At 44.4% G+C, this 25,499-nt stretch overlaps 1 protein-coding gene across 1 annotated transcript in view; it reads left to right on the top strand.

Annotated features, from left to right (window-relative positions):
• Positions 1-14,240, top strand: part of LOC126070585 (interferon-induced GTP-binding protein Mx1-like) — a 44,070-nt gene extending 29,830 nt beyond the window's left edge. The window contains exons 9-15 of the mRNA XM_049874905.1: positions 5,392-5,470; positions 7,880-8,002; positions 8,412-8,553; positions 10,739-10,897; positions 11,102-11,178; positions 12,773-13,024; positions 13,518-14,240. Of these exons, the coding sequence (XP_049730862.1) occupies positions 5,392-5,470; positions 7,880-8,002; positions 8,412-8,553; positions 10,739-10,897; positions 11,102-11,178; positions 12,773-13,024; positions 13,518-13,748 (1,063 nt within the window). The 3' untranslated portion in view covers positions 13,749-14,240. The remainder of the gene's footprint in view (positions 1-5,391; positions 5,471-7,879; positions 8,003-8,411; positions 8,554-10,738; positions 10,898-11,101; positions 11,179-12,772; positions 13,025-13,517) is intronic.
• Positions 14,241-25,499: the final 11,259 nt, after the last annotated feature.

A 25,499-nucleotide genomic window follows, 5' to 3' on the forward strand; every position in this document is an offset into this window, starting at 1 on the left:
GGCTGTCATTTTGCTTATTCAAGAAATGATATTGGGATAATTGTTTAATATTTGAAAGATGTCACATGGTGCCCTTATTTAGCACTTTAACTTACACTTTATAGCAAAAGGCTTATCAGTTGAATTTTTAAATTAAATATAAAAGAGAAGCCAAAGCGTCCTGGAAGAAAATGTAGATGTTGTTGTTGTTAGGTGCCGTCAAGTCGATTCCGACTCATAGCGACCCTATGCACAACAGAACGAAACACTGCCCGATCCTGTGCCATCCTTACTATCGTTGTTATGCTTGAGCTCATTGTTGCAGCCACAGTGTCAGTCCACCTTGATGAGGGTCTTCCTCTTGTCTGCTGACCCTGTACTCTGCCAAGCATGATATCCTTCTCCAGGGACTCATCCTTCCTGACAACATGTCCAAAGTATGTAAGACATAGTCTCGCCATCCTTGCCTCTAAGGAACATTCTGACCACACTTCTTCCAAGACAGATTCGTTCGTTCTTCTGGCAGTCCATGGTATATTCAATATTCTTCGCCAGCACCACAATTCAAAGGCGTCAACTCTTCTTCGGTCTTCCTTATTCATTGTCCAGCTTTCACGTGCATATGATGTGATTGAAAATACCATGGCTTGGGTCAGGCGCACCTTAGTCTTCAGGGTGACATCTTTGCTCTTCTACACTTTGAAGAGGTCCTTTGCAGCAGATTTGCCCAGTGCAATGCGTCTTTTGATTTCTTGACTGCTGCTTCCATGGCTGTTGATCGTGGATCCAAGTAAAATGAAATCCTTGACAACTTCGATCTTTTCTCCATTTATCATGATGTTGCTCATTGGTCTAGTTGTGAGGATTTTTGTTTCCTTTATGTTGAGGTGTAATCCATACTGAAGGCTGGGGTCTTTGATTTTCATTAGTAAGTGGTTCAAGTCCTCTTCAGTTTCAGCAAGCAAGGTTGTGTCATCTGCATAACGCAGGTTGTTAATGAGTCTTCCTCCAATCCTGATGCCCCATTGTTCTTCATACAGTCCAGCTTCTAGTATTATTTTTTCAGCATACAGATTAAATAGGTGTGGTGAAAGAATACAACCCTAACGCACACCTTTCCTGACTTTAAATCAATTGGTGTCCTCTTGTTCTGTCCGAACAACTGCCTCTTGATCTATGTAAAGGTTCCTCATGAGCACAATTAAGTGTTCTGGAATTCCCATTCTTCGCATTGTTATCCATAGTTTGTTATGGTCCACACAGTCGAATGCCTTTGCATAATCAATAAAACACAGGTAAACATCCTTCTGGTATTCTCTGCTTTCAGCCAGGATCCATCTGACATCAGCAGTGATATCCCTGGTTCCACGTCCTCTTCTGAAACTGGCCTGAATTTCTGGCAGTTCCCTGTCGATATACTGCTGCAGCCATTTTTGAATGATCTTCAGCAAAATTTTGCTTGCATGTGATATTAATGATGTTGTTCTATAATTTCCACATTCAGTTGGATCACCTTTCTTGGGAATAGGCATAAATATGGACCTCTTCCAGTCAGTTGGCCAGGAAGCTGTCTTCCATATTTTTTGGCATAGACGAGTGAGCACCTCCAGTGCTGCATCTCTTTGTTAAAACATCTCAATTGATATTCCATCAATTCCTGGAGCTTTGTTTTTCGCCAGTGCCTTCAGAGCAGCTTGGACTTCTTCCTTCAGTACCATCGGTTTCTGATCATATGCCACCTCTTGAAATGTTTGAATATCAGCTAATTCTTTTTGGTATAATGACTCTGTGTATTCCTTCCATCTTCTTTTGATGCTTCCTGCGTCGTTTAACATTTTCCCCATGGAATCCTTCACTATTGCAACTTGCGGCTTGAATTTTCTCTTCAGTTCTTTCAGCTTGGGAAACGCCAAGCGTGTTCTTCCCTTTTGGTTTTCCATCTCCAGCTTTTTGCACATGTCATTATAATACTTTGTCTTCTCGAGAGGCCCTTTGAAATCTTCTGTTCAGTTCTTTTACTTCATCAATTCTTCCTTTTGCTTTAGCTGCTCGACGCTCAAGAGCAAATTTCAGAGTCTCCTCTGACATTCTTCTTGGTCTTTTGTTTCTTTCCTGTCCTTTCAATGACCTCTTGCTTTCTTCATGGATGATGTCCTTGACGTCATTCCACAACTCGTCTGTTCTCGGTCACTAGCGTTCAATGCGTCAAATCTGTTCTTCAGATGGTCTCTAAATTCAGGTGGGATATACTAAAGGTCATATTTGGGATCTCGTGGACTTGCTCTGATTTTCTTCAGTTTCACCTTAAAGTTGCATATGAGCAATTGATGGTCTGTTCCAGAGTTGGCCCCTGGCCTTGTTCTGACTGATGATATTGAGCTTTTCAGTTGTCTCTTTCCACAGATGTAGTCAATTTGATTTCTGTGTGTTCCATCTGGTGAGGTCCATGTGTATAGTTGACGTTTATGTTGTTAAAGAAGGTATTTGCCACGACGAAGTCATTGGTCTTGCAAAATTGTATCATTCTATCTCCGGCATTGTTTCTATCACCAAGGCCATATTTTCCAACTACTGATCCTTCTTCTTTGTTTCCAACTTTTGCATTCCAATTGCCAGTAATTATCAATGTATCTTGATTGCATGTTTGATCAATTTCAGACTGCAGCAGCTGATAAAAATCTTCTATTTTTTCATCTTTTGCCCTAGTGGTTGGTGCATAAATTTGAATAATATTCGTATTAACTGGTCTTCCTTGTAGCCATATGGATATTATCCTATCACTGACAGCGTTGTACTTCAGGATAGATCTTGAAATGTTCTTTTTGGCGATGAATGCAACACCATTCCTCTTGGAGTTGTCATTCCCAGCATAGTAGACTATATGACTGTCTGATTCAAAATGGCCAATACCAGTCCATTTCAGCTCACTAATGCCTAGGATATCGATGTTTATGCATTCCATTTCATTTTTGATGATTTCCAATTTTCCTAGATTCATACATTGTACCTTCCAGGTTCTGCTTATTAATGGATGTTTGCACCTGTTTCTTCTCATTTTGAGTCATGCCACATCAGCAAATGAAGGTCCCAAAAGCTTTACTCCATCCACGTCATTAAGGTTGACTCTACTTTGAGGAGGCAGCTCTTCCCCAGTTGTCTTTTGAGGGCCTTCCAACCTGGGGGATTCATCTTCCAGCACTATATCAGACAATGTTCCACTGCTATTCATAAGGTTTTCACTGGCTAATGCTTTTCAGAAGTAGACTGCCGGGTCCTTCTTCCTAGTCTGTCTTAGTCTGGAAGCTCAGCTGAAACCTGTCCTCCATGAGTGACGCTGCTGGTATCTGAATACCACTGGCGTAGCTTCCAGCATCACAGCAACACACAGGCCCCCACAGTACAACAAACTGACAGACATGTGGGGGGGAAATGTAGATGGGTGGTCCTAATCCCAGGATGGGGAAGACCCTTCTGACACCAATACCTAATGTGAAATATTTTAAAAAGAGAGAAGACTGCTAAAATGGGTTGGATATAAAATGGTGAGAAGATGTAGGGTTGGTGAGCAGGAAAGGAGGAATGTGTTTTCACACGGGCTGATGGGAGCAGGTGTGGCCAGCACAGATTTTTGTGTTGCTTACCATCCTAGAAAAGGTACTTCCCTGTGGTTCAGATTTCTACATTCAGGAATTACCCTGGAAAGTAATCAGAGCTGTGCAGTGGTGTGAGCTAGAGGATGTTCAGTACAGTGTTGTTTATAATGGTGAAAAACTGGAAACACTCTAAATGTCACAAATCAGGAGATCGTATAAACAGACCACAGTGAATCCGCATGGTGTTTGCGCCATTACGGGCTGTAGTAGAACCATTTGTTGGTAGGAAGAGGTGTTGATGATAGAATAAGAGTCATACAACCTGCTTACCGAGATCCCAGTGCGGGCACGCGTGTCTGTGGAGGCTCGAGCGGTGTAAACATTCTCAACAGTCAGTCCTCCCAGAAGCCTGCCTTTACCACTGCCACCAAGTCGAGTCCAACTCCTAGTGACCCTGTAGGGCACAGTAGAACTGCCCCTGGTGGATTTGAACTGCTGACCTTTTGGTTAGCAGTGGAATGCTTAACCTTTGCGCCACCAGGACACCAAAGCCTTGCTGTGAGGTGTGATTCAGAGTGGACAGGTGTGTAAGCTGAGAATGAGGTCTTTGTTTTTCTCAAAAACAGGCATGTAAACTCATGCTTCTCTGCTGTCTTTTATGCTAAAAGCCCTTTCTAATATGGTAGTTAGCTGCTGGACAGTCGGCCCCCGAGTTATGGCGACCGCATGCACAACGGGATGGGATGGTTATGATTCTTAGGGCTTTCATTGGCTGATTTTCAGAAGTAGATTGCCAGCCTCTCCCAAATCCATTTGAGTCTGGAAGCGCCGCTGAAAGCTGTTTAGCATCGTAGCAACATGCAAGCCTCCCCTGTGAAACGCGTGGTGGCTGGGCATGAGGTGCCTTGGCCGGGACTCAAACCTGGGTCTCCCATGTGGAAGGCGAGAATTCTACCACGGGTCCACCAGTGCCTTCCTAGAGAACTGTAATAACTAACCCTGTAAACACAAATTTGGACAGTGATAATAGGGCCTCTTCCTAGATTCTTGCAAACATTACATATTTTCATCATTTAAAATCTAATGAATTTTATCAGTATTTTCCTTTTTAAAATATTTTGCTTTGGCTTCTGATTCCAGGCAGTACATGGATGAATGTATTGTGAGGGAGGGTGTGTTGTCTCCAGTTCAGTGTTCATAGACACACTTATGTAAAAAATAAGTGAAAATACATGTTTATGAAGAATTATAGCTATTATATGATACACGTTTACACATACTGGGGTGTGTCTGTGTGTGCAATGAAAACATCTCCAAGCATGATGTGTATTTTTATAAAGACATATTCTATAGGGTTAAGCGTTTGACTGCTAACCAAAAGGTTGGCAGTTTGAATCCACCAAGAGGTATCTCAGAAGAAAGGCCCGGTGATCTGCTTCCGAAAGATCCCAACCACTAAATACCCAGGGAGCACAGTTCTGCTCTGAGACATGTGGGGCTGCCGTGGGTCAGAATCAGCTGGATAGCAATTCGTTTAGTTTTTTCTTTTTTATTGTGTCGTCAGATGTCCAGAGAGACGCATTTATTATATCAGCAGAAAGGGATAATTCTATACCATTGTTGAAATATCCAAGATCATTAAAATCCACTTTTTCCATATGGTCCAACAAGAGTATTCATTAGAACCCAATTGCAAAGCATTTTGTTCAGCCGACATAACTGGATATACCTTGAATTTTGTTTTCTGACTACTTAAGGAATGCAGACTTGGGTTTTAAGGGCACATCAGGCTGGACATCCATGCGGTGTTCTCTTTCAGGGTTCTCCTGGAGGAAGGGAAGGCCACCGTTCCACTTCTGGCAGAAAGACTCACCACCGAGCTCATCACCCACATCTGCGTAAGTACATGTCACCCACATCTGCTTAAGTACACACCACCCACATCTGTGTAAGTACACACCACCCACATCTGCTTAAGTACACACCACCCAGATCTGTGTTAGTACACACCACCCACATGTGCGTAAGTACACGTCACCCACGTCTGCATAAGTACACGTCACCCACATCTGTGTGAGTACACCTCACCCACATCTGTGTGAGTACACACCACCCTCATCTGTGTAAGTACACACCTGGGTGTCTATTCTCTGAAACTATCCAACAATCACGTTGCTGAACCCTGCGGGTGGCCTCAACGTCAGTGTGCCCCTGCATGCCCTGGGGTCTTGTTGCAGTGAGGGGTCTGATCAGTAGGTCCGGGGCGGGCCTGGGAGTCTCAGCTCCCACCAGCTCCCAGTGATGCTGAACTGCCTGGACCACATTTCATGGGGTGGCAATAGATGATACCCACGGGGCCCGAAGAAAAATTACATCTTGATTCTAATTCATTAAACAGCTGCCATTTAATTAATTACATAACCATTACCTGAATAACTAATTATGAATTACTGAAACAGGAGTGTCATGAATCATCCTCGTTTGTTCCCAGCCACCGTAGTCATCTCTGGGTCATGTTCATTCTCACGCTCTTCGTTTCTAGAATGTTCTCCATTCCTTTCAATGTGGTTCTTTCTCTCACTTACCTGGGCATCAGCTTTCCATTTTTCACATTGTCAATCCTTTGTAAAGGCTTCCTTGCACATATTGATGTTGTGTTTTGCGTTTGTTGGCTCCAATGTCAGAAGCCCTGGAGGGTGGGGTCTGCTGGTTGTCTCTGCTGCTTCACCCCCGTGCCTGTGACTTGGAGCTGGAGTTTTGGCTGGGAGTCTGTCTTTTCTGGAACTTGATCTGTGGGTGTGTGTAGATGCCTGGGTGGAAGGTGGGCTCCATGGCCACGGAGCCGGGCGACTGAGGGGGCCTTTAGCTTGAACTGCGTTACTTTCTCAGCTTGAGTTTTAGGGGCTGCTCAGTAAGTGGGATTTGGCAGCAGAGTTCTTAAAGGGTTGGCTTGGGGTTACAGATTCTCAGTGGAGATAATACCTTTCTATCCCCTCAGGGCTAGAGTTCAAGATTTTCATGCAATCCCCAGGAGTTATTTCTAGCTAACCATTACAACAAGGGAGTCCCTGTGTAGTCAGCTGCTAATTGAAAGGTTGGAGATTGAAGTCCACCTAGAGGTACCTTGGAAAAAAGGCCTGGCAATCTACTTCCAAAAAGCCAGCCATTAAAAACCCTATGCAGCACAGTTCCAATCTGATGCGCATGAGGGTGCCATGAGTTGGAACTGACCAGACAGCAGCTGGTGGTAGGGGTATTATAAGGAGAGTGTAGCTTTTCTGCAGAAGGAAGGTGCCCCACCCTGAGCAGGCCCACCTGGGGCCTTCTCTTTGCCCCACACACCAATTCAGGCTCTGAAAGTCCAGCTCAGGCAGTCTCACCTAAACAAGTGCCCTGAAGGCAGATCAGCTTCCCTGCTGCCTTCCGCTGTCCCCCGGGTCCTGCTGCCACCTGGCTTTAGTGTGCCCCTTTGTGACCTCTGTCAGCTGTCTGATGCTCTGTTTTATCTTAACAGCCATCTTCAGCAATCTGCAGTGGGGGGCCAGCCAGCATATCCCAGACAGGAGTCCTCGATGGCTTTTCATCTGTTTAAAACCACGTAAATGTTGTGGGATCTCGTTATTCCAATAGGCACTTTTCAACAACCCACTAGACAGGAGGGTTTCTAATCTCCCTGCAGAGAGCTGGTGTAAAAAAGTCACCATGCATGGAGAATATTAAGCCGAGTGAAAAGAGCCAGACACAAACGCTCACAGGTAGTTTGATTCCATTTTTGTGAAATATCCTGAATAGGTACATCCATAGAAATGGAATGCAGACAGGTGGGTGCCAGTGCCTAGGGGAGGTTCTGGAAGCATCTACTGAAAGGCTGTGGGGCTTCCCTTTAGAGTGGCCAAATGTTTTCCCAGTAAAGAGAGGTGAGGGTTACCCCTTGTGCGTGTACTATGTGCTGCTGAATGGTTCACTTTAAAATGGTCAAGTTTGCAATATGTGAATTTCATCTGAATTTTTTTTAAAAAGATCCCAGGTGGAGGTGCTCCTTGCGTGGCTCATATATAGGGCCTGGGAATCACTCAGAAGGGCAGTGTCAGCCTAAGGCTGTGCCCACTAGAGGGAGAACATGGGAGACCTGGATGGAAAGCCATGGCCCGAGTTGTCCCTTTGTCTGTCTGAAACTCCTTCCTTTTAGAGGAGACTGAGAAGTCAAGGCTGCCCTCGGCCTCTTGGTACCTTGCAGACCGTGTGTGTCCCTGTTCACACCCTGTTCACATTATATATTTCCATCCTTTTCTCTCTGCTCTCTGCAGAAATCTCTGCCCCAGTTAGAGAATCAAATCAAGGAGAGTCACCAGAAAATAACAGAGGAGTTACAGAAGTACGGTGTGGACATCCCCGAGGATGAGAATGAGAAAATGTTCTTTCTGATAGATGTGAGTACTGCCAGCGGCATTAGGTGGAGACTCACACAACATTGTCTGAAAAGGGGTCATGTGCTCAGGCACCTCTCCCCTCCCCAAAGCTGATCTGCACACCCTGTTCCACTTCATACCAAAAGGGGGATGGAGGAGACAGACGGGACTGTGGGGGCAGAGTCCACAGTGAGGGCGTGTCTGTCATGTGATGGTCCCCTTTGAGGCATTGACCCTTCCAGGTGAGCACTCACCTGAGACCCACAGGTGGTAAGAGGAGGCTTGGAGGGTCTGTGCTAACACCTCTGCTTTCCCACGATCCCACAGTGGCCCATCGTCCATGCACACCCGCCCACCAACATCCTCATTACTTGTATTTTCAGTATCTCAGCTTATGCTGACTTTGTTTTTTTTTTTTTTTTTTTACCAGAAAATCAATGCATTTAATCAGGACATTCTTGCTTTAGTACAAGGAGAAGAGTCAGTGGGGGAGAATGACAGCCGGCTATTTACAAAAATCCGAAGTGAGTTCCTCAAATGGAGTAATGAAATTGAAAGGAGTTTCCAGGACGGTGAGTTTGAGGTCCCGTTGTGAACCTGGGTGTTGGGTTCAGACTGAGGCGGTAGAGGGTGGCGATGCCGTTGGTGTGCATGCCGGAGTGAGGAGTTAGTGGGCTGAGGCCCGGCAGAAGCGTTGGTGTTTGCTCTGTTCCACATCACTGGACTGCACCCAGAGAGCATGGGGCACTGATTTCAAAGGACACCTGGAGAGAAAAGGCAAATGAGTCAGCCCAGATCAGCCCCAGCTCCTGGAAACATCAGCCCTCGTCACCTGGGAGTATTGCCCTGACGCAAGCACCATAGTCATTCTGTCACCAATGGCACCACCACTAAAATAGCCCACACCTGTTCTCGGTTAATGGTCAGGGTCGTGAAGTCTAATGTGTCTCCGAATGGATTTTGAGGAAAGGTGGTAAAAAGAAGGTAAAATTGCATGATAGATACTGTCCTTGCATCTTTGGGTTCTCAAGAGTCTGGAAAAGGGAGAAAATGTGACCTGAAAACTACTTTATAATATTTTAAGAAGCCCTAAGGAGATCACTGGCGGTTCAGTGGTGGAAACCTCACCTTCCACGCAGGATACCTGGTTTCGTCCCATCCAGGCACCTCATGCAGCCGCCAGTCTGTCCGTGGAGGCTTTATATTGGTATGATGCTGAACAGGTTTCAGTAGAGCTTCCAGACTACGATGGACGAGAAATAGGCCTGGAGATCTACATCTGAAGATCAGCCACTGAAAACTCCATGGATCACAATGGTTCGAGCCGAAGCTGATTATGGGGATGGCGCAGGACCAGGCAGGACTTCCTTCAGTTGCGCCTGGAGTTGCCCGGAGTCAGGGGCCTACGTGACAGCAGCTAACGGCAAAGGAAATGATAAGGAAATGATATATCGACCAAGGGTAAAGCCCCGGGGCTGAGGAACCTTTATGTAGCTTTGCTTTTACTCACACGACTGGATTCAGGAGTCCAGTTGGCATCAGCGGACCAGAAGTTCAAATCCGCAGTTCACCATGGCTTTAGGTAATAAATATGGACAGTAAATTAAGTGATTTGTTGTTGTTAGGCCACATCCTTGAGTGCATTGTTTCTGGCAGAGGGCAGCGAGGATGGGATGGGTTAAATAACAGAGCCCCTTGCTGGGAGAACGGTTAGGAAGCCCTGTGCTCATTTCTGGGGCAGTCACATGCTACATCTCCACCCTGTCAACCCCTTTCCATGCTAGGTCCAGAGAGCAGATGGTGGAGCCCACTGTGTGGGTCTGTCCGTTTGGGGAAGGGTCACTCTGTCCCTCTCAAGGAAGTTGAGCGTCTCGGCCTTCCGGCAATTCCTTTATGATTGCTCAGTCAGCTTATTATCACAAGGACTCATGGCAAGCCCCCTAAGACAAATAACCAAAGTGAAAACTGGGCAAAGGGCTGGAATGGACATTTCTCCAGGGAAGACATTCAGAGGGCCAATAAGTACACAAATAATGCTCAACGTCATTAGTCTTTGCTGTTGTTGTTGTTGTTAGGTGCCATCGATTCGATTCTGACTTATAGCGACCCTATAGGACCCCATAGTAGAACGGTGCCATAGGGTTTCCAAGGAAAGGCTGGTGAATTTGAGCTGCTGACCTTTTGATTAGCCGCCAAGTTCTTAACCAGTACAGTACCAGGGCTCCAGTCTTTAGGGAAGTGCAAAGCAAAGTCACAGTGAAATGCCACTCCATAACCACTAGGATGTTTGAATTAAAAAGTTAGAGAATAAGAAGTGTTGGCGAGGAATGGTGTCCCAGACCTGCATGTACACGGGTGAGAATTTCCCAGCCAAGGTCAAACTAGGCTGGTTCAATACTCGCTGTTTTGGTATTTGTGAGAACTGTATAGACCATAACTACTGTGGCTAATGAGATGAGTTCTTTGGTAAAAATCAAATTTGATTTCCAACATTTCATCCTCAAGTACCTTTTCCAGACTATGTCCTACTCTGTGTATCTGGTTATGTTGTCCTCCGGCATCATACTCTGGCTTCGCCTTTGGTTCCTTGAGAATACAAAGGACGTTTATCCTGAATGCTTTTCTTTATTGCAATCCCTGAATTTTTGTTGAATTGTAATCTGCCAGTTTCTCTTGCCACTTGGCAGCTTCAGAAAGCCCCACAATCTGCAAGATGATATTTGCAGAATCATCCAGTGCTGTGCGTTTTGATTGTAGGTCACAAAATTATGTGTCAACATTACTGGAAATTTGAAAATCAGTATCGTGGCAGAGAGCTGCCAGGCTTTGTGAATTATCGCACTTTTGAGATGATTATAAAAGACCAAATCAAAAACCTGGAAGAACCAGCTGTGGGTATGCTTCACAAGGTGACTGGTGAGTTCTTGGTGCCACTTTTAGGCGTTTGGCTCCTATGGGGGGAAAGTAGTGGGAGGAGGGGAGGAAGAAGACAGGGGGATGTGAAGGAGGGTGGAAAAAAGGAAGCTTCGTTTCTTCCCATTATATCCTCTAATTTTTTGCAATTTATGAAGCTTATGAATGATTTGGCCAACGTTGAACTTCTTCTCTTTCTTTGATCAGATATGGTCCGGCTTGCCTTCACAGATGTCTCAAAAAACAATTTTGAAGAATTCTTTAACCTGCACAGAACAGCCAAGGTAACTGACTGCATGCTATTTAAAACTCTGTATTAAGTCTAATTCTGTAAAAGAGATTTCTTGGATTAAGACCATTTCAGCGTCATCTTCCCATTGTATATGTAGAGAAGCAAACACTCAGGCTTGCTCAGGAGTCTTCCTAGTGATGTTACCAGTTAACCTATGTCTCGGTTATCTAGTGCTGCTATAACAGACATACCACAAGTAGATGGCTTTAACAAAGAGGTTTGTTCTCTCATAGTCTAGTAGGGTACAAGTCCAAATTCAGGGCATCGGCTCCAGGGGGAGCCTTTCTCACTCTTTCGCCTCTGGGGGAAGGTCCTTGTCATCAATCTTCCTCTGGACTGGGAGCTTCTCAGTGCAGGAACTCTGGGTCAGAAGAATGCATTGTTCTCCTGGCTCTAGTTTCTTGGTAGTATGAGGTTCCCCTGTCTCTTTTCTCACTTCTCTTTTGTATCTCAAAAGAGAGTGACTTAAACACAACCTATTCTTGCTGACTGAGGCCTATCCCATTAACATAACTGCTCCTAATCCCACCTTATTAACATCACAGAGGTAGAATTTACAATGCTTAGGAAAAGGAAAACCGCAACAGATGACAAAATGGTGGACACAACACTGGGAATCGTGGCCTATCCAAGTTGACACCAGCAGGACAAAACAGAGTCACAGTGAATGTCGAAGATGGTGACTTCTGGAAAAAAATCCCCAAATTCAGAAACTCATGGGGAAAACCAGACATAAATATGGTGTCCTTCAAGAAAGGAGACCCCCACCCTGAGAGGCAAGAGCGGTCAAGAGAGCAGACTCACCCACCCTCACATCAAGGGCTCCCCCGTTCACCAGCTGGAGAGTTCGGGCCAAGCCCCTGATCCTCCCTGTGCCTGTTTCTCATCCATAACTAGGAGCACCTCCCTTGGAAGGTGTGTAGTTAACAGAGGAAAGTGATGTGAGTGCCTGGCTTTGTGTCCTCGGTGAGGCCGGGAGGATCAGATCATTCTCTGGGAGGGCTGTCCCCAGGGCTTTCTGGCAGTGCTTTCTTGAAACTCCAAGACCATGGAACAGAATTTGACTGACTTAAATTTCAGTCCCCTGGTTACCCTGTGGGAAATTCGGTGGCGTAGTGGTTAAGAGCTATTGCTACTAACCAAAAGGTTGGCAGTTTGAATCCACCAGGTGCTCCTTGGAAACTCTATGGGACAGCTCTACTCTGTCCTACAGGAATTGGACAGACTCCATGGCAAACAGGTTTTTTTGTTTTGTTTTTGGTTACCCTGTGAACCTCTGGTGGATAAATTAGTCCTTAGCATCCGGTTAGAAAACCCCAAGAGATAGAAGGAAGGACCTGCCTTACAGACCTGAGAACAGAGCCCCTGCGAGTCCTCACCCCTGGGTGTGGCTCAGGCTCCAGGGTGATTCTGACCCTCGGCACAGGGGAACCCAGCTTAGACAGCCGAGGTGGGACTCAGAGGGCCATTCCAGGGTCATGTGCCACTTTCACACAGCTCGGATAACCTGACACTGGCTGAATTTTGCCATCACCCGTGCGTTCGTTTCTTGAGGAAGACGTAGTTGTGTTTCTCCTTTCCCGTAGTCCAAAATTGAGGACATTAAATTAGAACAAGAGAAGGAAGCTGAGAAGTCCATCCGGCTGCACTTCCAGATGGAGCAGATTGTCTACTGCCAGGATCAAGTTTACAGGAGCACGCTGCAGAAGGTCAGGGAGAAGGACGCAGAGGAAGAGAAGAGGAAAAAAGAGAATTACCCATACTATCAACCAAAACCAAGTCCTTCCATGGAGTCTTCCATAGCGGAAATCTTTCAGCACCTGCTCGCCTACCATCAGGTGCGTTTGCCCATGTCTCTTAGAACGGGGCCTTCATTTCATTTCCTTTTCTCCTGAGTGACTCTCTCTTTAGCCTCGTCGTCTCTGTAAGGTGAACATCTGTCAGCTCCATCTCTCAGCCTTTCTAAGCCTTTGTACAAGCTCAGATAGTTGTGGGTTAGAGCCACTGGTATCTGGTTTTGTCTGGCTGTGTGTCCGTGGCCACACACAGAGCCTTAGCTTTCTTCTCTGTAAAATGGTTATCACTTCTCTCTGCCTGTAGGATCACCGTGAGTTGGAATCGACTCTGCCGCAACAGTTTTGGTTTGGTTTTGGTATAGCACAGATGTCACTGACGTGGGAGAGTTGACAGTGACTCAAGAGAGAGGCCTCGAGCTGGGAGAGGTTTTCTCTTTGGAAAATGAGCCCCCACATGCTCAGGCGGTGGGGTCTGAGCCCCATCCCGGTGGTGCAGAGTTCCCCCAACCTCTCTGTGCCCTGTTCCTTCTTGCAGGAGTTCAGCAACCGCATCTCCAGCCACATCCCTCTGGTCATCCAGTTCTTCATCCTGAAGGTGTATAGTCAGCAGCTTCAGAAGGCCATGCTGCAGCTGCTGCAGGACAAGGATGGCTACAACTGGCTCCTGAAGGAGAAGAGCGACACCAGCGACAAGAGGAAGTTCCTGAAGGAGCGGCTGTCACGGCTGGCCCAGGCTCGGCGCCGCCTGGCCAAGTTCCCTGGTTAAAGTGGGCTCTCTGCTCAGCCCCGTTTCCCCACCTACTGCGCCAGGGGTGCAGGCCATCACCCTTCCCGAATAGATGTGCTGTGAACACACTAACAGGTTAATGCTTAGCAGGTCTTACAGTGCCTCAGGTCACCTTAATGTCACAGTCATGGTGCATCCATAAGCCCAGGAGCACTTGCAAAGACGCCCAGATACGCAGCTTGAGTTCAAGCCTGAAGACCAGAGTCCGCCCTTACGGAGCATACGGTGTGGACTGGGTGAACGGTTGCATTTTCCTGACTAGGAAAAACTGCGTTCAGCCTTCCAGATTGTTCTTCCTCTCTGAGCTCCCTCTGGCTCTTTTCTCAGAACGGGTGTATGCTAAGCATCACAGGAGGACTCTTTCCTGTTTTTTGTAATGTCCCTTTACATACCCAGTGTTTTCGTCGCTTAGTGTCTGCATGCGCACAGTCCTAGGAGCCGTATCGTATTAGTTTATAATAAACTTGTTTTCGTCAGACATTTTTTGGATGTGTTTTTTTTATTGGGGGCAGAAAGGGAAGAAGCCTGAAGAGGGCAGCAGGTGGGAACCCAGTGAAGCAAATTATCTGCCACTTTTTTTTACAGGAGCCCTGGTGGCTCAGTGGCTAAGAGCTCAGCTGCAAACCAAAAAGGTTGGCAGTTCAAATCTACTATCTGCTCCTTCAAAACCCTATGGGGCAGTTGTGGTCAGTCTTATAGGGTCACTATGAGTTGGAAGCGACTGGAGCACAATGAGTTTCCTGGAGACCTAAGGGGATGGTGGTTGTACAGTGATAGAATTTATGCCTTCCATGCAGAACAGGGTTTGATTCTCAGCCAACACACCTCAAGTGTAGCCACTACTTGTCATTCGAGGCTCGTGTGTTGCTATGTTGCTGAACAGGTTTTGGTGGAGCTTCCAGACTAAGATGGATTCAGAAGAAAGGCCTGGCGATCTACTGGAGAAAATCAGTCAATGACAACCCTTTAAATCACACGGGTCCAGTCCCTAACCTATCATGGGGATGGTGCAGGACCAGGCCACTGGCCAACATGGCCTCTCACAACAACAATTACAAAGACAATACCGCCTTCTGTGGGCGGGCTAGGTAGAAGGTATGACTTGAGCAAAAGGACAGGGTCTGACTATTTCCAAGAGGCTCAACGGAAGTGGGACAGAGTTCAAGAAAGGAAACAGAATATGAAGCATAGGACATCAACTGTGTGTGAGGTGTGCTGGCTGATCAAGTGTCCCAATTTGTTTGACCACTGCCTACCCGTCAGGTAGTTAAAATAATAATAAACCCAAATAGAATACAGGTCTGCAACCAAGAGTTTGGATGCAAATGCTTTGGCTGGGGGAGGGGTCTGATGGGAGGAGAGAAGACAGTAAATTAACACTGAATGGCTTGGAGGAAGACTGCAGACTCCAGACTGTCTTCCTTATGGTCTAACCAGGAATGTGGAGACTCTCAGACTCCCAGCCACTCCCTTGAACCCTGAGCCTTGGAGAGTGTGACTCTGAATGGGTGCTGCTGCCCGGAATGGGGATGGCGGGGGGAGGTGGGAGGAGGTTGGGGGGGAAAGTGCTAGGGACCTAAAAATGAAACAGGTTTAGGAAGGGGGCCAGATAAGAATACCTTATACTTTGAGGAAGAGTTGAAGAATCTGGAATACCCAAGCCTAGAATAGAGAAGGCTTTGGAACTGTAAAAAATCAGTAGCCCTCTTATACACTGCTGGTGGGATTGTAAAATGGTACAACCACTATGAAAAACTGTATGGCGCTTCCTCACTAAGCTAGAAATAGAAATAGCATACGATCCAGCAATCCCACTCCTTGGTGTATATCCTAGAGAAATAAAAGCAATCGCACAAACGGATGCATGCACGCTCGTGTTCATTGCACCATTATTTACAGTAGCAAAAAATGGAAACAACCTAAGTGTCCATCAAAATGTGGTACATACACACAACGGAATACTATGCACCAATAAAGAACAATGATGAATCCAAGAAACATAACATGGACGAATCTGGAGGACATTACACTGAGCGAAATAAGTCAATCACAAAAGGACTAATGTTGCATGATACCACTTTTGTAAAAAGTCAAGTATACCGGGATAAAATGAAAGCTTCAAAGGTCAGCGGAGCAGGGGCTGGGGTCTGGGGAACATGGTTTGAGGGGACTTCTAAGTCAATGGGCAAAACAATTCTATTATGAAAACATTCTGCATCCCACTTTGAAATGTGGCGTCTGGGGTCCTAAATGCCAACAAGCGGCCATCTAAGATACATCAATTGGTCTCAACCCACCTGGAGCAAAGGCAAAGGAAGAACACCAAGGTCACACGACAACCAAGAACCCAAGAGACAGAAAGGGCCACATGAACCAGAGACCTACATTATCCTGAGACCAGAAGAACTGGTTGGTGCCAGGCCACAATCGATGTCTGTCCTGTCAGGGAGCACAACAGACAACTCCTGAGGGAGCAGGAGACCAATGGGATACAGACCCCAAATTCTCATAAAAAGACCATACCTAATGGTATGACTGTGACTAGATGAATCCCAGAGACAAAGCTCCCCAGACCTTCTGATGGCACAGGACAGGAACCATCCCCGAAGACAACTCATCAGGCATGAAAAGGACTGGTCAGCGAGGGGGAGAGAGATGCTGATGAAGAGTGAGCTAATTAAATCAGGTGGACACTGGAGAGTGTGTTGGCAACTCTTGACTGGAGGGGGGATGGGAAGATAGAGAGAGAGGGAAGACGGCAAAATTGGCACGAAATGAGAGACTGAAAGGGTTGACTCAATAGGGGGAGAGCAAGTGGGAGAAGGGAGTAAGATGTATGTAAACTTACATGTGACAGACGGATTGGAATGGTAAATGTTCACTTGAAGCTTAATAAAAATTAATTAAAAAAAAAAAAAGTCAAGTATAGGTTTACATAAAGAAAGCAACATTCTTTGCTGGTTACCAGGGCAGGAGGGAGAGGGAGGGAGAATCACTTGCTGGGTAGTAGAAGCATGTTAATTCCAGTGAAGGGAAAGTCAATACACAACGTGGGGGAAGTCAGTACCATGTGACCAAGGTAAAGGAAGACACTGAGAGGTACTCAAGAATCAAGGGCATCTATGGTAAATGCTATATATAACATGTACGATTCTGCAACAACAGTAACAGTAGCCAAAAATTTGTGAGTGGTTACGTAGGTAGATATGTATGTTATACAGGTGTGGGAGGGCGCATGGGAGTACACGCGTGTGCATATATAGGTATTGATGTGGGCGTTTGTATATACATATTTGTATTTGCTGCATATATATTAATATTTATAAAAGAGCACATGGGGGGGCACAGTTATGGAAACTCCTTAGACATATCCAAACATTTCGTGGGACTGAGTTACTGGGCTTGAAGGCTAAGGACCATAGTCTCCAGGGACATCTAGGTCAACTGGTATAACATAGTTCATAAAGATAATGTTCTACATTCTAATTTGGTGAGTAGCTTCTGGGGTCTTAAAAGCTGGCAAGAGACCATCTAAGATACAACTATTTGTCTCTTCCTGTCTAGAGCAAAGGAGAATGAAGGAAACCAAACACCCCAGGAAGCAATTAGTCCACAGCCTTCTCTAGCCTGAGACCAGAAGAACTACATGGTACCCAGCTACCACTAATGAGTACTCTTGACCAGGGACAGAATAGAAATTCCTGGTTAGAATAGGAGAAAAATGTAGAACAAAACTCAAATTCATAAGAAAAAAAATCAGACTTACTGGACTGATCGAAACTGGAGAAACCCCCGAGACTATCATCCTAAGACATCCTTTTAAACTGAAACTGAAGATACTCCCAGGGGTCACCTTTCAGCCAAATAATAGATTGGCCTATAAAATAGACAGTAACTTCTGTGAGGAACAGGCTTCTTAGAACAATCAACTGTATGAGACCAAATATACAACATTTGCCCAAAAGCAAAGATAAGAAGGCAAGGAGGGACAGGGAAACTGGAGGGATGGAAACAGGGAAGGCAACCTGGAAATGGTGAGAGTGCTGACACATTGCGGGGATAACAACAAATGTCACAGAACAAATTGTGTATAAATTGTTGAACGGGAAAATAACTTGCTGTGTAAACTTTCACCTAAATACAATAAATATTCAAAAACAGAAAAAACCAAAACCAGTAGCCCTCCACTCATGGTGACCCACATGCAACAGAGTAGAACTGTGCTCCAGAGGGTTTTCGGTGGCTGATTTTTTGGAAGTAAATTGCCAGGCCTTTCTTCCGAGATACGACACCTCAGGGTGCACTCCAAATTGCCAAGCTTTTTGGCTTATTTGCTTCTCCCAGGAACTCCATTTAAAGGAAAACAACAACAACAAAAAAAACCAAACCTACTGCTGTCGAGTCGATTCCAACTCATAGCGACCCTATAGGACAGAGTAGAACTGCCCCATAGAGTTTCCAAGGAGAGCCCGGTAGATTTGAACTGCCGACCTCTTGGTTAGCAGTTGTAGCACTTAACCACTAAGCCACCAGGGTTTCCATTTAAAGGAAAGGCTATACAAATATGCTCCCACACGTCTGTTAATTTGTCATATTGTGGGGGCTTGCATGTTGCTGTGATGCTGGAAGGTATGCCACTGGTGTTCAAATACCAGCAGGGTCACCCATGGCAGATAGGTTTCAGCTGAGCTTCCAGACTAAGACTGACTAGGAAGAAGGACCTGGTGGTGGTCTACTTCTAAAAAGAATTAACCAGTGAAAACCTTAGGAATAACAGTGGAATATTGTCTGATATGGTACCGGAAGATGAGCCCCTCCGGTTTGGAAAGCACTCAAAAGACTGGAGAAGAGCTGGCTCCTCAAATAGAGTTGACCTTAATGGTGCAGATGGAGTCAGGCTTTGGGGACCTTCATTTACTGATGTGGCAGGACTCAAAATCAGAAGAAACAGTGGCAAACATTCATCAATAATCAGAACTTGGAATGTATGAAGTATGAATCTAGGAAAATTGGAAATTGCCAAAAATGAAATAGAAAGCATAAACATTGATATCCTAGGCATTAGTGAGCTGAAATGGACTGACGTTTGCCATTTTGAGTCAGGCAATAACAGGGTCTACTATGCCAGGAATGACAACTTGAAGAGGAATGGCATTGCATTCACCATCAAAAAGAACATTTCAAGATCTACCCTGAAGTATAATACTGTCAGTGATAGGATAATATACATACACCTACAAGGAAGACCAGTTAATATAACTATTATTAAAATTTATCCATGAACCACCAAGGCCAAAGATGAAGAAATTGAAGATTTTTACCAACTTCTGCAATCTGAAATTGATCGAACATTGAATCAGGATGCATTGATAATTACTGGTGATTGGAATGCAAAAGCTGGAAACAGAGAAGAAGGAACAGTAGTTGGAAAATATGGCTTTGGTGATAGAAATGGTGCTGAAGATCACGTGATAGAATTTGGCAAGACCAACAACTTCTTCATTGCAAATGTCTTTTTTCAACAACATAAAGGGCATTTTTATGCATGGGAACTTGCCAGACTGAATACGCAGGAATCAAATCAACTACTTCTGTGGAAAGAGACAACTGAAAAGCTCAATATCATCAGTCAGAACAAGGCCAGGGGCCAACTGTGGAACAGACCATCAACTGGTCATATGCAAGTTCAAGTTGACGATGAAGAAAATGAGAACAAGTCCACAAGAGACAAAGTACAACCATGAGTATATCCCACCTGAATTTAGAGACCATCTCAGCAGATTTGACACACTCAACACTAATGACCAAAGACCAGACAAGTTGTGGAATGACATCAAGAACATCATACCTGAAGAAACCAAGAGGTCCTTAAGAAGACAGGAATGAAAGAAAAGATCACAATGTCAGAAGAGACTCTGAAACTTGCTGTTGAACATTGAGTAGCTAAAACAAAAGGAAGAAATGATGAAGTAAAAGAGCTGAATAGAAGATTTCAAGACAGGGCTTGAGAAGACAAAGTATGATGACGTGTGCAAAGACCTGAAGATAGAAAACCAAAGGGAAGAAGATGCTCTGCATTTCTCAAGCTGAAAGAACTGAAGAAAAAATTCAACCCTTGAGTTGCAATATTGAAGAATTTTACAGAGAAAATACTGAACAACGCAGGAGGCATCAAAAAAGATGGAAGGAATATAGAGAGTCACTATACCAAAAAGAATTAGTTGACACTCAACCATTTCAGGAGGTAGCATATGATTAGGAACCAATGGTACTGAAAGGAGAGATCCAAGGTGCACTGAAGGCATTGGCAGAAAATAAGTTTCCAGGAATTGATGGAATACCAATAGAGATGTTTCAACAAAGGATGTAGCGCTGGAAGTGTTCACTCACCCATGCCAAGAAATCTGGAAGACAGCTACCTGGCCAACCTGCTGAAAAAGATCAAAATTTATGCCTATTTCAAAGAAAGGTGATCAAATTGAATGGGGGAAATTATTGAACAATACCATTAATATCACAGGCAAGTGAAATTTTGCTGAAGATCATTCAAAAGCGGCTGCAGCAGTATATAAACAGGGAACTGCCAGAAATTCTAGCTGGATTCAGAAGAGGACGTTGATATCATTGCTGATGTCAGATGGAGCTTAGCTGAAAGCAAAGAATATTAGAAAGATGCTTTCCTGTGTTTTATTGACTATGCAAAGGTATTCGACTGTGTGGATCATAACAAACTGTGGATAACATTCCGAAGAATGGGAATTCCAGAACACCTAATTGTGCTCATGAGGAACCTGTATGTAAATCAAGAGGCAGTTGTTTGAATAGAACAAGGGGATCCTGCATGGCTTAAACTTAGGAAAGGTATGTGCAAGGGTTGTATCCCTTCACCATACTTATTCAATCATTTACAGCCTGTGTTGTGCAGATGGCACAACCTTGCTTGCTGAAAGTGAAGAGGACTTGAAGCACTTACTAGTGAAGATCAAGGACCACAGTCTTCAGTATGGATTATACCTCAACATAAAGAAAACAAAAATCCTCACAACTGGACCAATAAGCAACATTATGATAAGTGGAGAAAAGATTGAAGTCGTCAAGGATTTCATTTTACTTGGATCCACAATCAACACCCACGGAAGCAGCAGTCAAGGAATCAAATGATTCATTGCACTGGGCAAATCTGCTGTGAAAGACCTCTTTAAAGTGTTAAAAAGCAAAGATGTGACCTTGAAGCCTAAGGTGCGCCTGACCCAAGTCATGATGTTTTCAATCGCCTCATATGCATGTGAAAGCTGTACAATGAATAAGGAAGACCCAAGAAGAATTGACACTTTTGAATTATAGTGTTGGCAAAGAATATTGAATATACCATGGACTGCCAAAAGAACGAACATATCTGTCTTGGAAGCAGTACATCCAGAATGCTCCTTAAAAGCAAGAATGGTGAGACTATGTCTCACATACGTGGGACATGTCATCAGGAGAGATCAGTTCCTGGACAAGAACTTCATTCTTTGTAAAGTAGAGGATCACCAAAAAAGAGGAAGACCCTCAACTAGATGGATTGACACAGTGGCTGTAATGATGGGCTGAAGCATAAGAAAGATTGTGAGGATGGCACAGGACCGGACAGTGTTTCATTCTGTTGTACATAGGGTTGTCATGAGTTGGAACTGACTCAAGGGCACCTAACAACAGCAACATGATACTGAACAGGTTTCAGAGGAGTTTCTAGACTAAGAAAGACTAGGTAGAAAGGCCTGGTGATCTACTTGTGAAAATCAGCCAATGAAAACCCTATGGTTCACAATGGTCTGATCTGCAGTGAACCATGGAGATGGCACAGGATGAGGCTGTGTTTTTGTTCTGTTGTTCACGGGGTAGGCATGAGTCAAGGGCCGACTCCATGGCAGCTAACAGGAACAACACATTTCCTCTTTGTTCTAATTAGCAATTTTGGTTAATTTACATTAAGCAAACTACTTCATTTGTCTCTAATAACTTTTTTTTAATAATTTTTATTGAGCTTTAAGTGAACGTTTACAAATCAAGTCAGTCTGTCACATATAAGTTTATATACACCTTACTCCATCCCACTTAATCTCCCCTTAATGAGTCAGCACTTCCAGTCTCTCCTTTTGTGACAATTTTGCCAGTTTCTAACTGTCTCTACCCTCCTATCTCCCCTCCAGACAGGAGATGCCAACATAGTCTCAAGTGCCCACTTGATACAAGTAGCTCACTCTTCATCAGCATCTCTCTCCAACCCATTGTCCAGTCCCTTCCATGTCTGATGAGTTGTCTTCGGGAATGGTTCCCGTCCTGGGCCAACAGAAGGTTTGGTGCATTTAGTCCATTTACATTCAGTGTAATTATAGATAAGTATGTGTTTAGTGCTGTCATTTTGATGCCTTTTCGTGTGTGTTGTTGACATTTTCATTTTTCCACTTACTTTTTTGTGCTGAGACGTTTTTCTTTGTAAATTGTGTGTTCCTCATTTTCATAGTATTTGACTTTATGTTTGCTGAGTCATTATGTTTTTCTTGGTTTTTATTTTGAGTTATGGAGTTGTTACACCTCTTTGTGGTTACCTTAATATTTACCCCTATTTTTCTAAGTAAAAACCTAACTCGTATTGTCCTATATTGCCTTATACCCCTCTCCATATGGCAGTTCTATGCCATGTGTATTTAGTCCCTCTTTTTGATTATTGTGATCTTTTACATATTGACTTCAATGATTCCCTGTTTTGAGCATTTTTTTCTTTTTAAAATTAATGTTAATTTGTTTTTGTGATTTCCCTATTTGAGTTGATATCAGGATGTTCTGTTCTGTGACCTTGTGTTGTGCTGGTATCTGATATTATTGGTTTTCTGACCAAACAATTTCCTTTAGTATTTCTTGTAGATTTGGTTTGGTTTTTGCAAATTCTCTAAGCTTGTGTTTATCTGTAAATGTTTTAATTTCACCTTCAAATTTGAGAGAGAGTTTTGCTGGATATATGATCCTTGGCTGGCAGTTTTTCTCCTTCAGTGCTCTGTATATGTCATCCCATTGCCTTCTTGACTGCATGGTTTCTGCTGAGTAGTCTGAACTTATTGATTCTCCTTTGTAGGAGACCTTTCTTTTATCCCTGGTGGCTTTTAAAATTTTCTCTTTATCTTTGATTTTGGCAAGTTTGATGATAATATGTCTTGGTGATTTTCTTTTAGGATCAATCTTAAATGGGGTTCGATGAGCATCTTGGATAGACATCCTTTCATCTTTCATGATGTCAGGGAAGTTTTCTGCCAACAGATCTTCAACTATTCTCTCTGTGTTTTCTGTTATCCCTCCCTGTTCTGGGACTCCAATCACACGCAAGTTATTCTTCTTGATAGAGTCCCATATGATTCTTAGGGTTTCTTCATTTTTTTAAATTCTTTTATCTGATTTTTTTTCAGCTATATTGGTGTCAATTCCCTGGTCCTCCAGATCTCCCACTCTGCATTCCAATTGCTCGAGTCTGGTCCTCTGACTTCCTATTGCATTGTCTAATTCTGTAATTTTATTGTTAATCTTTTGGATTTCTGAATGCTGTCTCTCTATGGATTCTTGCAACTTATTAATTTTTCCACTATGTTCTTGAATAATCTTTTTGAGTTCTTCAACTGCTTTATCAGTGTGTTCCTTGGCTTTTTCTATAGATTGCCTTATTTCACTTCTGAGGTCATCCCTGATGTCTTGAAGCATTCTGTAAATTAGTTTTTTATATTCTGCATCTGGCAATTCCAGGATTGTATCTTCATTGGCGAAAGATTTTGATTCTTTAGTTTGGGGATTTGCAGAAGCAATCATGTCTGCTTCTTTATGTGGTTTGATATCGACTGCTGTCTCCGAGCCATCACTAAGATATTGTAGTGATTTATTCTATATTTGCTCACTGAGTCTTATCTTGTTTTGTTTTCTTTCAATATACGTAGAAGGGCTACTAGACTTCTCTGTCTTGATTGTTGTAGCCCTTGAATCACTTATGTGCTATTACCAGCTGGTTTGGGCTGTTACCAGTATATAAGCCTAAGAGTCCATTCACTATTCTTGAGTAGAATCTGATTTTGGGTCATCAAGTGTGTGGTGCAGACTGTCACCTATCCACCTAGAGAAGTAGTGGTGATAGTTGTGTGCACCAGATTCTAGTAGCAGCACGGGTTCACACACGGGGGGGGGCAGGATGCTGACAGGCTTCCCCCAAGTGCCAGTGAGGTAGGTGTGTCTCTATTCCTAAAGCACTTTGGTGGGTGGGCTCTGCAGCTGTACCGTAGGCCCCCAATGCAATTACCTCTAGAGATTGGTAGGTGTCACCCTCCTTGGACCCCTAAGGCAGGAGGCTAGGTGGTCTGGGGGGAGCTTCAGCCCTCAGTTCCCTGTTGTGGGTCAGTGAGGTCTCTGTTGAATAAGCAGAGATATCAGGCCTGGGAAACTTGTCTTTCCAGCAATCTGCTAAAACACTTATAGTCAGATTCCTATCAGAAATGCCTTGTTCCCTATAGGAATGAAAGCCCAAGACTGTGGATCATATATGCTTGGCTGGAGCTGGTTCTGTGTTTTTAGTCCAATTAAGGAAGGATTTTTGGTCCCTGGGTTTTTTGTAGCTGCTCTGTCAGGCCAGGGGAATGGGTTAGGAAAAGACCAAAAAAAAAAAAAAGAAAGAAAGAAAAACCACAGTGTAGTTCACTCTCTGACTTAGGAAATTTCAATGTTAATGAAGCCACCTGGGAAGGGGAGGAGAGGGTTCAGATAAATAGGAGAGAGTAGCACCCCAGAATATAGACAAAGTTACTTATCTTGCTTGGGATGACTGTTTTATCTGAGATTCCCGAGGGCCCATTGACTGTGTGCGCTGGCTGGGTAGAGATTGCCCCCGAGGGTCAGGCCCACATCCTGTGCTTGTGCTGTCTCAGAAGCCGCGGTTAGTTCCTCCGCTCCCAGTCCAAAGCCCTGCGCCAAGGTTCCCCGGCTGGGATGCCGCACTCCTGGCTCCAAAACCTGTCGCTGCCTCCCGGTGACTTCTCCTCCTGTCAGCCGCGTCGCTGCACTGCCTGCGTGTACTGGCTGGGCTTCCCCCGAGGTCAGTTCAGGGGGCTAGGGCTGCGCCCCGTGTTTGCACTGTCACAGGATGCAGTGCTCAGCTCCCCTGCGCTCAGTCCAAAGCCCGGTGCCAAGGTTTTCTGACTGAGACGCTGGCTCCAGGCTCCGAAAACAGTCACTGCTTCCCCATGGTTGTTCGTTCTCAGTCTCTGTCACTCAGGTCAACTCTTTAGATCTGTGTTTGATGGTCAGGGTTCATAGATTGTCATGTATGTGATCGATTCACTTGTTTTTCCGAGTCTTTGTTGCAAGAGGGATCCGAGGTAGCTTCTACCTAGTCAGCCATCTTGGCCCCGCCTCCTCTAATAACTTTTTAAATATGAAAATATCATTATTTCCCTAATCTCTTAGCTTTCTGGCTGAATCTTTCCACTGAAATCAGCCTCATCCAAAAGGAACATCATTTACCAAGGTGGCCCCAATAAGAAATATATAACTGAAAAGAATGTTATGTGCCTTGTTCAGCTGGACATTTAGGTATATTTACGAATAGTATTGTCTAACACAAAAATGTGTACTTTCTTCACTTTGCTAACTATACCTTTTTCCGTAACTTTAATGGTTTGACATAAAGGACCCAGTCACCTGTCATGTATTGACGAC

The sequence above is a fragment of the Elephas maximus genome, chromosome 2, assembly GCF_024166365.1.
Source record: "Elephas maximus indicus isolate mEleMax1 chromosome 2, mEleMax1 primary haplotype, whole genome shotgun sequence".
In the NCBI taxonomy this organism is placed as follows: domain Eukaryota; kingdom Metazoa; phylum Chordata; class Mammalia; order Proboscidea; family Elephantidae; genus Elephas; species Elephas maximus.